Source organism: Hemitrygon akajei, chromosome 9, assembly GCF_048418815.1.
Source record: "Hemitrygon akajei chromosome 9, sHemAka1.3, whole genome shotgun sequence".
NCBI lineage: Eukaryota > Metazoa > Chordata > Chondrichthyes > Myliobatiformes > Dasyatidae > Hemitrygon > Hemitrygon akajei.
Window position 1 is genome coordinate 168,690,198 of NC_133132.1, and position 13,611 is coordinate 168,703,808.

The following is a 13,611-nucleotide window of genomic DNA, read 5'->3' on the forward strand; positions in this document are numbered from 1 at the left end:
GATCCGGAGCTGGAGTCCCAAAGGCAGTCTTATGTTGTGTTCAAAGTTAACTGGCAACCCTGCGACACTGCTGGTGCTGAAGTGTTTTGGTCTTTGCTTGCCTTGGCTTGTGTGCATGGGGTAACGGGGGGGGGGGGGTGGGGGGAAGAGCCTGCTGCATGGGGAACAGCTTGCTCTCCATATCATATTGCCCTGGCTTCATTACATACCGGCTTGCATATCGCGTGGACAGTTGGCATACCACATCCATGCTCAGACCTAAACAACGGAAGGCTCCGAGTCTGTACATCATGTCCTACACAAAATGCTGGAGGAACTCAGCAGGTCAGGCATCATCCATTGAAAGGAATAAAGATTCATCATTTTGGGCCAAGACCATTCACCAGATCTTGATGAAGGGTCTTAGCCCAAAACATTGACTTTTTATTCCCCTCCATAGGTACTGCCTGACCTGCTGAGCTCCTCGACTATTTTGTGTACTGTTGCTCTAGATTTCCAGCATCTAGAGAATCTCTAGTGTGTATATTATGTTCTATATTTTTAAATTATTTCTCCATCCTTAAAATCCCATGTCTTTCTGCAACAAATGACAGATGAAAATTACAGAATTCTGTGCTGCGCTGATTATCTGGCACTATGCAAATGGGAATGAAAAGATTACTGTATGAGGAACATCTGGCAGCTCTTGGGCTGTATTCCCTGGAATTCAGAATGAGGAGGGATCTCATAGAAACATTCCGAATATTAAAAGACCCCAACAGATTAGATACGGCAAAGTTATTTCCCATGTTAGGGGAGACTAGGACAAGGGGGCATGACTTCAGGATTTAAGGACATCTATTTAGAACAGAGATGTGGAGAAATTACTTTAGTCAGAGGATAGTAAATCTGTGGAATTTGTTGCCACGAACGGCTGTGTAGACCAAGTCACTGGGTGCATTTAAGGCCAAGATTGCCAGGTTCTTGATTAGCCAGGGCATTAAAGGGTATGGGGAGAAGGTAGGGGAGCTGGGATCACTGGAAGAATTGGACCAGCCCATGATTAAATGGTGGAGCAGACTCAATGGGCCGAATGGCCTACTTCTGTTCCTATATCTTATGCAGACTGTCCGAAAGCAGAACTGTTAAACTTGATGAGCTGCTTTACTGAGTAACATTCTTATGTCCACCAGCTGAAAATGTAATCATAGAGAGAACATACAAACTCCTTATGGATGATGGTGAGAATTCAACTCCAGTTGGCGATATCTGGCCACCAACAAAGCGTTACTTTAACTGCTATACAATCCTTGGTTGCTAATTCTTCAGGTGATTATGAAGCAGGTGTAGTAATAGGGCAACCGCCTTAAACCAATTGACTGTTTAAAATGAAAATGTATGTATATATATATATATTTAAATGAATAAGTTAATTTATTCATAGATGCAAATAATGTGTTTGAACTCAATTAGCAATTACAAACACAATCTGATATGCTATGCAATGATATGTCATTTATTTCAACGGAAACAGATTTTAGACAAAAATCTTTTAAACACTAGAAGTAAAATTATTAAAACAGTTTTTGAACAATACTGTATTTACATTGAATGTGATTTTTCTTCACTTCATTCCAACATTTTTTTAAACAAAGAGGAAGCGATTACAACTATCTGATCTCGACAGTAAAAACACCGCAGAAAACACAGTCACCTGGGATAAAAATAACTCCAAACTACAAGCGTCAGACCTTGAACCTTGAAATGATATGCTGAATCTATTTACTACATTAATTCCACACAAAATCTGTGTAAAAAAATATGTAGAAAAACACCTGATGGTAACAGTCGTTGACCAGGTATGAGAGGTATGGATTAATATACAGGTAGATATGTGTCGCTCGAGAGAAGATCTTACACTCTGAGACGGGTTGTCTTACCCACTGTCCCAAGCCCACCCACTCCAGATGAACTATTTCCATCCCATCATGAAAATGGCTTCCACAGTATTCTATGTTACATAAGGCAAGAGTGAAGGTGCATTTAATTCCAATATGATTCTAAAACACCTGTTCTGTCAAACAGCCAGGCTTCCTAGGTGACGCATTTTGTTGAACGTTTCGTTTTTAATCATTTCACCTCCTTTGGAGGTGTATGCATGGAGGGACATAAAGTGGGTATTAATGTATTTCATACATTAAATAACACACCAATTTAAATTAGCAATGTATTTTGTCACACAACACTTTAGGGGTAAAATTATACTCATGAAGAGGTTATTTAAAAAGTAAAACATATTTACATTTAAAAAAGAAAACATACATAAACAATCGCAAAACTTGCGGATCTTAATTTGAATCTGATAACACTACATTAGTAGTGATAGTATTTTAATTTTGAGAGACATATAAAGAGCTAATGAAACCTTTGAAAAGGTATTTTAACCTGATTAACAGGGTATTTATCCTCTTGGAGTATATGGTTATACAGCAGAGCATCATTATCAAATTGTTCAAGAAACAGCTATCAAATTATAGCATTACAATTTCTCTAATGTAGAAACTTGTTAATGTTTTTTTTAAATTTCCCCTTTGGTATTACATCCATCATTGCCTGAAGTTTTATCAGATCTAAATACTGAGCATGTGTAAGGTGTGCTTCAATACAAAGGGAAATAATGGAAAGCACCTCCACTCATGAGAAATGTTGACTCTCTTTGTTTGACAGAAACTGGGAAAAGCCAGAATAAAAACTGCTGCTTGAGTCATTGTCTTTTAAAGGAGGAGTAGGGGGGCAAGAGGGAACTAGTGGAGTGGAAGTGCCTGTGATTCAACCCCAAAAATATTTATGGAAATAATTTCTTCAAAAGGCGCTCATCAAATTTTAATGACTTCCTAGCTACAGAGACTGCATGCTGATGTTAATGGAAAAATAAATGCCATGAATGAGAAATCAAGGACTGCAACATTTTTGCTGAGGCTTCATTATGGGGGTTGGAGGGAAGTGAACATAGGTGACCATTCCATCCCTTTCCATACTGCAGTTCCACCTCTCATTCCCAACTTGGGTTGTGGCGATTTAGATGAGAGCTGCCCCGGTCAGTCAAACCTCACAGGTCTGAAGTCACTGCTGCCCATTCAGTTTGCAACCGAGAGAGATGGATTTAAATAAAACCCCAGTAGTCAGATGAATCAATTAGATCAGTCCTACTGCACTGAGAGTGTGAATTTTCACCAATTCTCACAAGCTAAAATCAAGAATCAAAATGAGTTGTTCAGCACCTGATTAAATTAACTCATAATTTGGGGGGCTCTTCAATGGCAGGGTGGTGCAGCCATTTTATAAGACAACTCAGAATTGCAGAGGAAAAGGATGGGGAAAGGCAAGGAGACCGAATGTGTTAAACGTTCTATACCGTGTGTGCAGTGCCTACTTTTATTTCTACTAAATGTTATTTGTGCAAGTGGATAATATATGTGTATCTAGCTATCATTATACATTGACGTTTACTGATTTGGAATGTGAAATACTGTTCTAGAAACCACCTGGTACATTTGGAATCTGACCATATGTTGTCTATTCCTGTTCAACAGAACAACAGTATTTGCATGTGTACAGAACCGCCAGCAAGGTGAACCGTTCATTAACAGCTCAAAGCTGCTCTCCTTCAGACCGAGATACTGCAGAGCCTGTGAAGAGTCACAACGACTGAAGATGGGATTGGGATAAGGGGCTATTGACATGAAACATTAATTCTGTTTATCTCTTCATAGATGCCGCCTAATCTGCTTGTACTTTCAGAATGTTGCCTTTTTTCTCTTATAGGAGACTCATCTCTCATACACAATAATGAATCTTCTTTGATTTAAAAAATACCTAATCTACCTTACAAGCCATTGACATGGATCAGACAGGAAGCTCTATCCACTGTTAAACCCTCAGAAAGGTACATACTATGCTTGTGTTTCATACCACCTGCTGATGCATCCGGAATTAATGTTGTATATTGATTTTCAACAGTCCGAACCTTTTCTAGGTGAATTAGAAGTGCAACTGATATTTGCTTATAAAAGGCTTTTCACTTTTGGACATAATGAATGCTTATGACACTACTGGAGAATATGCTTGGAGAGATTGCAAAGGCTGATGTGATGAAATTGAACTGAAAGTCACAAAGAGACAAACTCAATAACTATTCAATGTAATTACCCCTGAGTAATTCTGATGATTCGTAGCTGTTATAATTCGCAATGCCTGGTCAAATATCTAAAACAAACCTTGTGATTTTGATGTGATTGGATTAAATTTTGAAATCATCCTGGCTTTTCTGGGAAGTTGGCGTTCAAAACAGATCCTGGGAGATAATTTTGCGTTAGTCTAAAAATGAGTGGCAATTTGCCTGAGGGAGGAAAACAGATGAATTTATTTTTCTGTTTAAAAAAAGGGAGGATTTAATAAAAAGTAACACAAAATTAATTTGTTGAATTTGTAACCTTAGAACACAACATTGGAATAATTACTTTTTACTAATTTATGGTACCACAAGAAGTTGAAAAGTAACAAGAACTCGGTAGAACTGGGACCTTGAACAATTTCAGTTCAATCATGTGATCATGTTCCTAATTATGATGTCCTTCAGCATAAACATTTACTCTGACTTGGAATAATGACATGAAATTGCATCATAGCTGATCAAGAGTCACTTCGGCTTTAGCATGTACCACCACTCACTGCTTGGAAAAACATTCCCGATCATTTAAATCTACTTCAACACAACATTCAAAGAGAACCAGAAATTGGATACCTAGTTCATTTTCTTCCACTTAACCCAACAACAAGGATTTGAAGTTACCTGTGGTTCTCTGGTCACTGTCCGGTCTGAGATTGAATAACAAAGCAGGTTGAAATTGGATTCTTCCTTGGTTAAGGTATATTTACTCAATGGATAGCAAGCAGTGCAGAATGAGCAATTTTTAATTAAAAAAGCATACTAGCCAAAATAAAACTATAACTAGGCTTATAATTTTTTTTAAAATTCCATGGAAAATGACTTATTTAGGAAGACATTGGAAATTGTAAATATTAAAAGAATTAAAATTTCTGTAAAGGAAAATAAAATTTGACATTTAAACTTCTAGTAGGCAGCAGGACATATTTTTAAATCACTAGAAATAATACCTTGTCAGTTTATACTGAATGTTACCCAATCAAATAAACTGTCTGTTAGACCTTTTAGATGGTGGAAACACAGAAGTTAAAAAGGGTATAAGTTAATATCAAATTGTTTAAATGATTACTACACAAAACATCTAAAATTAGGATTCTGACCATGCATGAGGATAATTCACTAACAAGAAACATACACAGCAGCTTACTCTAAAATCTTACAATATTTACATGCATGAAGACATCAACAAGGGTAAAGTGTCATGGGATAAATTCTGTCTGTTCCAGAATCAATTTGGAATAAAACAAGGCACCTTTGGATCATGAACAAAAATACCTAATCTACTTTTACAGTTAACTTGTCAACAACACATAATGAAATGAGGTCGCCTGTGCACTATTTAATACAAGAATACTTGGCAGATGAATAATGTTTCCTGTTAATCTCCTGATAAGCTTTGTTTGTAACATGGTTCAGAATAGCAACAAAAATTATATAATCAATTATGTAAATATGAAACCTGTTTACTCCTAAGCTGAACTTCACTGAAGCATAAAAATGTTGTTTGAACAATGGTTTTAAATGCAAGAGTTTGATCGCAGGTTGTTACAGTTCACATTTCTTTTTTTTTGGGAACTGGAAGTGATGATGGACAACTATGACAGTTAAATACATGCTTAAAAAGCTGCATCAGAAATTTCAACAAAAAACGTGCTCAAATAAAACTAAGGGTGGAAACTGACAATTGCAAATCTGTGTCAGGAGAAGGGGTGTTTGCTTGCTTTCAAGAGATCAAATCTCTTAGATTATTTAAATTTACATCAAAAAATTAATAGAATTTTCTCAGTACGGTTGGGTTATATAGTTACAACCAGCATAGCTTATGAACTAGACAATGTTGGCAGCTCCTGGAAACAGCTTTTGATAGAATAATCACTATTTGAACTCAAGGTGAAATTTAAACTCACTTTAATTTAAAAAATTAATATAACAGAAGCGTCCCTTTTTATTCTCTGTTAATTTAATTGGTTTTCTAATGTCCCTCCTTCCAATTTTAAATAGCCAGTGGTCTGCATCCCAATAACTTCAGGCTCTGTACAAGGACAGATCATTGCCCCAACAGCAGGAACATGAAATTGCATATTGATAGCAACAACAGTTATTTTGTACTGTATATGTAGCACCTGTAAATTGTAAAAACATTCCGAAGAGTAATTGTTTGCCACCAAGCACAAAAGGAGATTATGAGGGGAGATAACCCAAACTTTGGTCAGAGGTAGGTTTTCAGGAGTGCATCAAAGATGAACGAGGAGGTAGACAGGTGGAGGAACTTGGGACAGAAATTCCAGAGCTTAAGGACTTAGCACTGACAGTGATGTGATTTAAGCAGGGAATGCTCTAAAGATTAAAACTGAAGATTCTAGGGCTGGAAGACACTACTGAGACTGAGAGGGTCAAGGCCACGGAAAGATTTGAAAAAGGTGAATTTAAAAAAAACACAGGAGATTCTGCAGATGCTGGAAATCCAGAATAACACACACAAAATGCAGATTGCTGGAGGAACTCATCAGGTCAATCAGCATTTATGGAGAGGAATAAACAGTCGATGTTTTGGACGGAGGCCCTTCAGCAAGACTCTGAATTTTTTTTTTTAAAAAAAGGTATTGCTTAACCTGAAACTGAAACAGGCCAGCAAGCAGAGGAGTGAATGGTAAATGGGATGGAACAGGTTCAGACATAGGATTCAGTACTTTGGAAAACCCCGAGCTTACAAATGTTAAAATGTGGGAAGAAAGATTTACATGAGAGTTTCAGCTAGAGATGAGCTGAGACAGAATTGGGTTACGTTATTGAGGTGGACATAGGTAGTTTCAGTGATGACATATGTTTCTGGTCCAAAGCACATCCTGGATTACTGTGACACTTGTTACGTTAAATAAGAATGTTGCAAGGCATAGGCTGCAGACATTTATTGACAGGGACTGCAGGCAATGGCTTTAGTTTCCCTATTATTCATCTCTAAGGAAATTCTGCTCATCCAGTGTTGTGTAGTAAGACTACCTTTGAACAGTGAGAGATGTGGTGGAGAGCAAGTAATTAACCACACACACAACTACAGACATTACAGATTTGGATGACGGTACTGAGGGTGGTATGTTGGTAAAGATAGGAGACAACCAAGAAAAGGTCCTTGAGGGATACCAGCAGTAACTGAGCAAAATGACTGCAGATCATTGACTGGATAACAAAACCATGAAGCCAGCCAATCATAGTCTCATCTAACACGGAAAGAATAGAAAGGCATTGTAAGGGGACTGTGTTCTTAATGCAGTCAAAATAAGGTCAATGGCATCATTTACATCACGGTCATGAAGGCTGTCATCTGTGACTTAGGTCAGAACAGTTTCAGTACTGAGTGAGGGAGAGCTTCTTCGCAGAGGGTGATGAAAAAGTGGAATGAGCTGCCAGCAGAAGTGGAGGATGCGTGTTCAATTTCAACATATATGGGAAATTTGGATAAGTAGTGTACATGGATGGGAGGGGTGTGGAGGGCAGTGGTCCAACTGTAGGTCGCTGGGACCAGGCAGAATAATAGTTTGGCATGAACTAGATGGGCTGAAGGCCCTGTTACTGTGCCAGAGTGCTCCGTGACTCTATGACTTGACAGAGCAGGGACCTTTTGGGTGGAATTCAAAGATCTGGAAGATGATGGCATGCTTGAAGATTTTACCGAGGTATAGATGGTTGCAGACAGGGTGTTAGTATTTTTCAGCTGATCTCAAGAAGCATAACAGAGAAAGTCATTCTTGCCTTTACAAGTTAAAAAGTAAACCATCCCTAATAAAATCTGATCTAATGCTCACTCTATATCACTTCTCAATTAACGTACTGCAGAGTTTATTTCTGGGTTGCTTACAATCTCTTAAACTGGGTAAGATCTATCTCCTGCCCTGGACCCTTCTCATCTCCTGTTGCTGTCATCATGATATTCCTTCCTGAACTCCACCTTGCTGCAACCATTGGGACCTCACACTTGTGACAAAGACTACATTCCTGATTGCTCCCACTGTTGACACCGGCACTCTATTCCTGTCTCAGCTTCAGGTTCAAGCAGAGGTGTGGCTTAATTCTGCTCCTATGTTTGCACTGTAAGCACCTGTAAATTGTAAAAACATTTTTGCTTGCACTGTTCTTGCATGACTGTGTTCCCACTACTGCCATTGAGACCCCGCTCCCAAGATCAAGTCTGTGACCCAGTTTCCAATGGGACCCCACCTCCCATGTCACCATAGAGATCCCATTCCCTGTGTTCACTTTTAGGATCCCACTCTCAGTGTTCACCCCTCAGACTCCCTCCTGGTTATCACTTCTAGGACCCCACTCCTACATGTTGTCACTGTTACTCCACTCCTGATCCAAGCCCACTGCCAGTCTGGCCACTCTTGCTTCTCCAGCTAACTCCCAAATCCCTCTCCACTGTTGCCTCTGGGACCCTCAGCTGCCATCTCAACCTCTGTATGGGGAGCAGAGAGAGACAAAGTGATTGCCCTGCCAAATACCGTGTTTCAGAAACACACTTCAATTTGTTTCGCAATTTAGCAGAAATGCTTTCCTGATACAATGTTGAATTCTGCTGAAATGTGACCTTGGTTGGGAAAAAATTATTAGCCATCATTGGCTACTGTGGGAAGGAGGATGGTACTGGATACATTTTAAATACAGGTGTTCTTACAGTTCAGGTAGGCAGGGAGGAATGTTTTTATCATTTCCTTACTATGCTTTTCAGTTAAGGGCTGAGAAAACTGGAAAACGGAATGTTTTGCCATATAATCTTTGCTCTCACTACTTCTGCTATTTTGTCCCTCACTTTGGAGGAACTTCCTTTGTCTCCTCCAATAACTGTAAAGAAAATTGCATTTATCTAACATGTCCACAGCCTCTGTGTGTCCCCAAACATCTCACAAACAATTAAATATTTCAATTAAATGTTGTAATGTGGCTTGGAAAGTAAGTTCCTCAGCTTTCTTTAAAGAAGAACATCAAGAAAAAAGTCTTGAATTGGGCTACTAAGTCTGTGTGGTTTTCATCACATTTAATAAACCAAAATAACAAGGGTTATTATGTAGAAAGCTTCATGACAAAACTGTCACCTGGTCCCTTGTGATATATCGTCTGCCTTCAGTAATATCTGTGTGGTCTTCTTATGCAGAGGTTTTATGCACTGAGTGTAAATCCCAATAGGAAGGCAGTTCATAAATCCATGTTCTATTCAGTTGGGCAAATATCTGGGAGGGGGAGGGAGAGAATGAGAGAGAGAGAGGATGAGAGAGGGGAGAAGAGGAGGAGGGGTACAGAGAGAGGGAGGAAGGGGAGAGAGAAAAAGAAGGATAGAGAGAGATGGAGAGAAGCAAATTCAAAGGGAGATTTGGAGTTAGTCACTGACTTAGTGACAGAGTGTGACAGCAGGACCAAAGAACACTTTGCCATTTTACTCTCCTTATAAGCTTGCTTCCAGGGATATTATAACAGAAAAACAAAAAAAAAAAGTCAAAATTATATAAAAGTTCAAACAATTTAAAAAAATCTTTTCAAAAAAGATTGTCCATACAATGTTTTAGATTCAATGGCCCATGTAGTAATTTCCCTGCACTCCAATGTTACACCGTCTAAAAGCAGAAGTTTCATTAGACAATGATAATTAGGATTGAAAACCAGAATTTAAAATAAAAACATTGATGGTTATGAATACCAAAAGCAGTTGTTGGTCACTCTACACAACTCGTGTCAGTAGCAGCTGCTATTGCAAGCATCATCTCAAAGTTTGGGTTGGGAAGGGACGCAACCTCACCCCATCTCACTGAATACCATCTCTTTGTTTTGTTTTTGAATACAGTTGTGTAATGCATCAGGTGGTAAAGCAAAGAACCCAATGACGCACACAGTGCAAGTGGCAGTTTTGACCATCACTGTTCTACATCAGAAATAACAGATCTTCCCTGCTCAAAAGGCACCTTCAAAGAGTGCCTGAGGTGTGTTATAAATTCAATTTACATAAATTACATTTCAATATTTTTTCTCTTTTTTTTCTTAAGTACAAAGAAGGTGATATTGCTCAAGTGTGAAAATCTAACTGTCTAATTTCTTAAAAGTTTCGGTCAGGTTCTGCAGAAGGCAAAATGGGAATGTTGTAACCAGATTCTTTGTACAAGGCAAACACAAGAGTTCCAGTAATCTAATTAATTAAAACTGAGAATGCAGGAGTATGTTTACAGTATGCAGATGTTAGATGAGAAACCATCTTTTATGTTACTGAGTCATGTTGAACATTCAGAAGATTTCCTGAGTTGGTGTGTGACATGGGCCACCGAGCTTGCTGAAAGACTTAACTGAGATTTCTGTAGGGTCCTTCAAGGTAAAATGAGATGCCACCTGAATCATTTCTTTTCGAGAATGAAGGTCAGGTCTTTACAACAATAATTAATAATCATTACAAAATAACAGCGTCATTATCACTGTCAAGTTCCCTGCACAAGCAAGGTATAGCACCAATGTGAGGATAAACCTCAGCTGTTCTGAGGAGTAATACCTGGACAGAGTTCTGCTGCAGTTTAAGACTGTTGTAGTGTGCATCAAAGACAAAAAGCATCAACAGATGAATGTTGCCTGCATCCTGATCAAGTGAACCTCCTGCTTACTTTAAGAAGAAAACAACCAGAAAAAAGGGAAGAACGAGTCAATCACTGGGTGCAGTCTTTCCTCGGTTGTTCATCGGTTGTACATTTATCTGTCATTTCCTGGCAGAAATCTACCGTCACTGTCTGACTGCACTGTTCAAATGAGGGCCTCTTCTCTGAGCATGTTCCTTGGTCAAGCAGCTCCTGCATATTTCCTGATGAGCATACTTCTGCGTTGTGGCTACGTGACCACTGATCCTGATGGTGGGACCCTCCTTGCTCTGCGCAACATTGCATACTATCTCCAGTGCACTGTGTTTTCAGAAACTTCTGCTTTAATCCATCCGGGGGCGAGGTAGTGCCACCCGTGGCTGCAGGTTCATCCATTGGCCTGAAGACGGGACAAAACTTGTGTAATGACTGCATTTGCTCTGGACTTAACTGGACATCGCCGCACACTTCTTGGCAAAGGCATGAGAAATTATCCCACAGTTCTCCCATGCAAGCATTCAGCTGGTTTCTTTCCGTCAGTAACTTTTCTTTTTCACAAAGCTAGGAAAAATCCAGAAAAAAAATTATATACCTTAGGATTTTGGCAACATCCAATCATAATCTCTCTTCTATATAACTGATTAGAGCCATATAACTTAAAGTAAAATGTTCTGGAGCTGAGTTTTCATTCAAAGCAGACTAAACAATTTATCTTAGTGTCTCACAAAACAAGAACAGATTTAGGGACTGAAGAATCAAGAACCATATTAATTCTTACTACTTAAATAGGAGGTTTTAATTTAAAGCAACACACAAAGTGCTGGAAGAACTCAGCAGGTCAGGCAGCATCTATGGAAATGAACAGAGTCAACGTTTTGGGACGCGACCCTTCATCAGGACTGGTAAGGAAAGGGGAAAGACACCAGAATAAAAAAGGTGGGGGGTGGGGGAGGATAGGAGGATAAACAGAAGGAGTTAAAGAGATTTTAATTTACATTGGACATTTTACTCTCCTCAGCGAAGCAGTATCTTTTTATGACAGATACCTACTGATCTATGAGGAGTGGCATCTTGAGTAGGAAACACTGGAGGGAAATAATTTGGTACATTAAGCCATAACTAGTGTTATTGCCATTATAGTCAGCAGATAGATTTCACAACCTGTAGAACTTGGATAGCTGAACTTTCTAAGAAAAATTTTTCTGAATATATTTGAGATACAACTATGAGGGTGAAATTGAACAGATTTATAACAAATAGGAGAGTTAGACTGAATCGAAAAGTTAATATGGGGGGAAAGTTAATAAAGCACAATGAGGGGGGGCACAAAACAGCTTGGATCCATCTTGCATTTGCTGCTGATTCCTGGAGTGATCGCTGTATATTTTAATGATTTTTTTACTATATATTCACAGCCCCTATTTTTACTGCCTTCACATATTTCCGAGCCATTCACAGTTCTGACAGATCTAGGTCAGAAAACTGCTCGCTGCTGGCTCTAGTGCCTCCTTGTAAAAGGAATGAGGATGTGGAACTGCATTTGTTATGATCCTTAATGAAACCTTACTCAGTGGGATTTATGTATATTTAACAATAGTTATAGACCTATTTAACCAGAATAGATAGTTTCACAGGTAGTTAGCTGGTCAGTAAATGCATTTCAATATATACGTATCTATTTGTATATTTAATACGACTATTACACTGATTACCCTTATAGTAAAATATTGCTATTTTGATAATTATGACATTATTAAATTGTTCAACAGACTTTCTATCAATCTATCTGTTTATCTGTTTATTGATCGATTGATTGAGATACAACACGGAATAGATTCTACCGGACGTCCGAGCCAAACCACTTAGCAATCCCTGATTTTACTCTCGTGTAATCACAGGACAATTTACAATGACCAATTAACCTACCGACTAGTGTGCCTTTGGACTGTCGGAGGAAACCAGAAGATCTGTAGGAAACCCATGCGGTACAAACTCCTTACAGGCAGTGGCGGGATACTTGGTGAACATAAAACTTACTTGCCGTTTAATCGATTGAGGTGGTTTTTAATGCAATGGAACTGAACAAAAACAGGGGTTCATAGCAATCAATCTGACATCAATGTTAGTTATACATGTCTGGCAGAAACCAATGGGAACATAAATTTACAACTCCCCAGTTATTTCATTATTAACCCACAGGGTTTTACAGACAAGTGGGGTACTTACTTCATCTAAATAGGAGTCTCGTACCTTTATTCAAATTGGACCCAATAACAGTAAAAGGAACCAGATGGCACCTACTCTTCAAGTATGTATGAAGTGTTTCTTTGAGAAAGTATGAAGGCCACTGGTTTATCATCCAGACTCCTACTCCCCTTTTCCATCTTGCAAGACATCCTGAAAACCATATCCCATTTCCATGGAAAAGGCCATGGGTGTCAGAATCAGGTTTAATATCACTAGTGTACGTTGTTAAATTTGTTGCCTGACATTCATTTTCCAATTGTCACTCCGATTTTTGTGTTGCATCAGATAGGATGTGGAACATCAGTAAATCACCGTAGTTAAATCCAACATGATCTGCATACTGCCTCCATCAATCTGAACACCCACTTCAAATTAAAATCTACCCTCTTCTGTAGAGTAAAATGAAAATCAGGTGCCAATATATTCCATAACATGACATTTTTAAAATATCAATTAAACCTTGAGGTATCTTGGCTGCTTCTTCGAGGTTCAACATCACTATTATGTGCCGTGTCATAAGACGTGGGTGATCATGGTCTTTCCATGACCGTG

General features: G+C 38.7%; 1 protein-coding gene across 3 annotated transcripts in view; it reads right to left on the reverse strand.

Moving 5' to 3' along the window:
* Positions 1–1,474: 1,474 nt before the first annotated feature.
* Positions 1,475–13,611, reverse strand: part of bach2b (BTB and CNC homology 1, basic leucine zipper transcription factor 2b) — a 332,889-nt gene continuing 320,752 nt past the window's right edge. For all 3 annotated transcript variants that reach the window (XM_073057476.1, XM_073057475.1, XM_073057477.1), the window contains exon 6: positions 1,475–11,373. In XM_073057476.1, the coding sequence (XP_072913577.1) occupies positions 10,885–11,373 (489 nt within the window). In that variant the 3' untranslated portion in view covers positions 1,475–10,884. The remainder of the gene's footprint in view (positions 11,374–13,611) is intronic.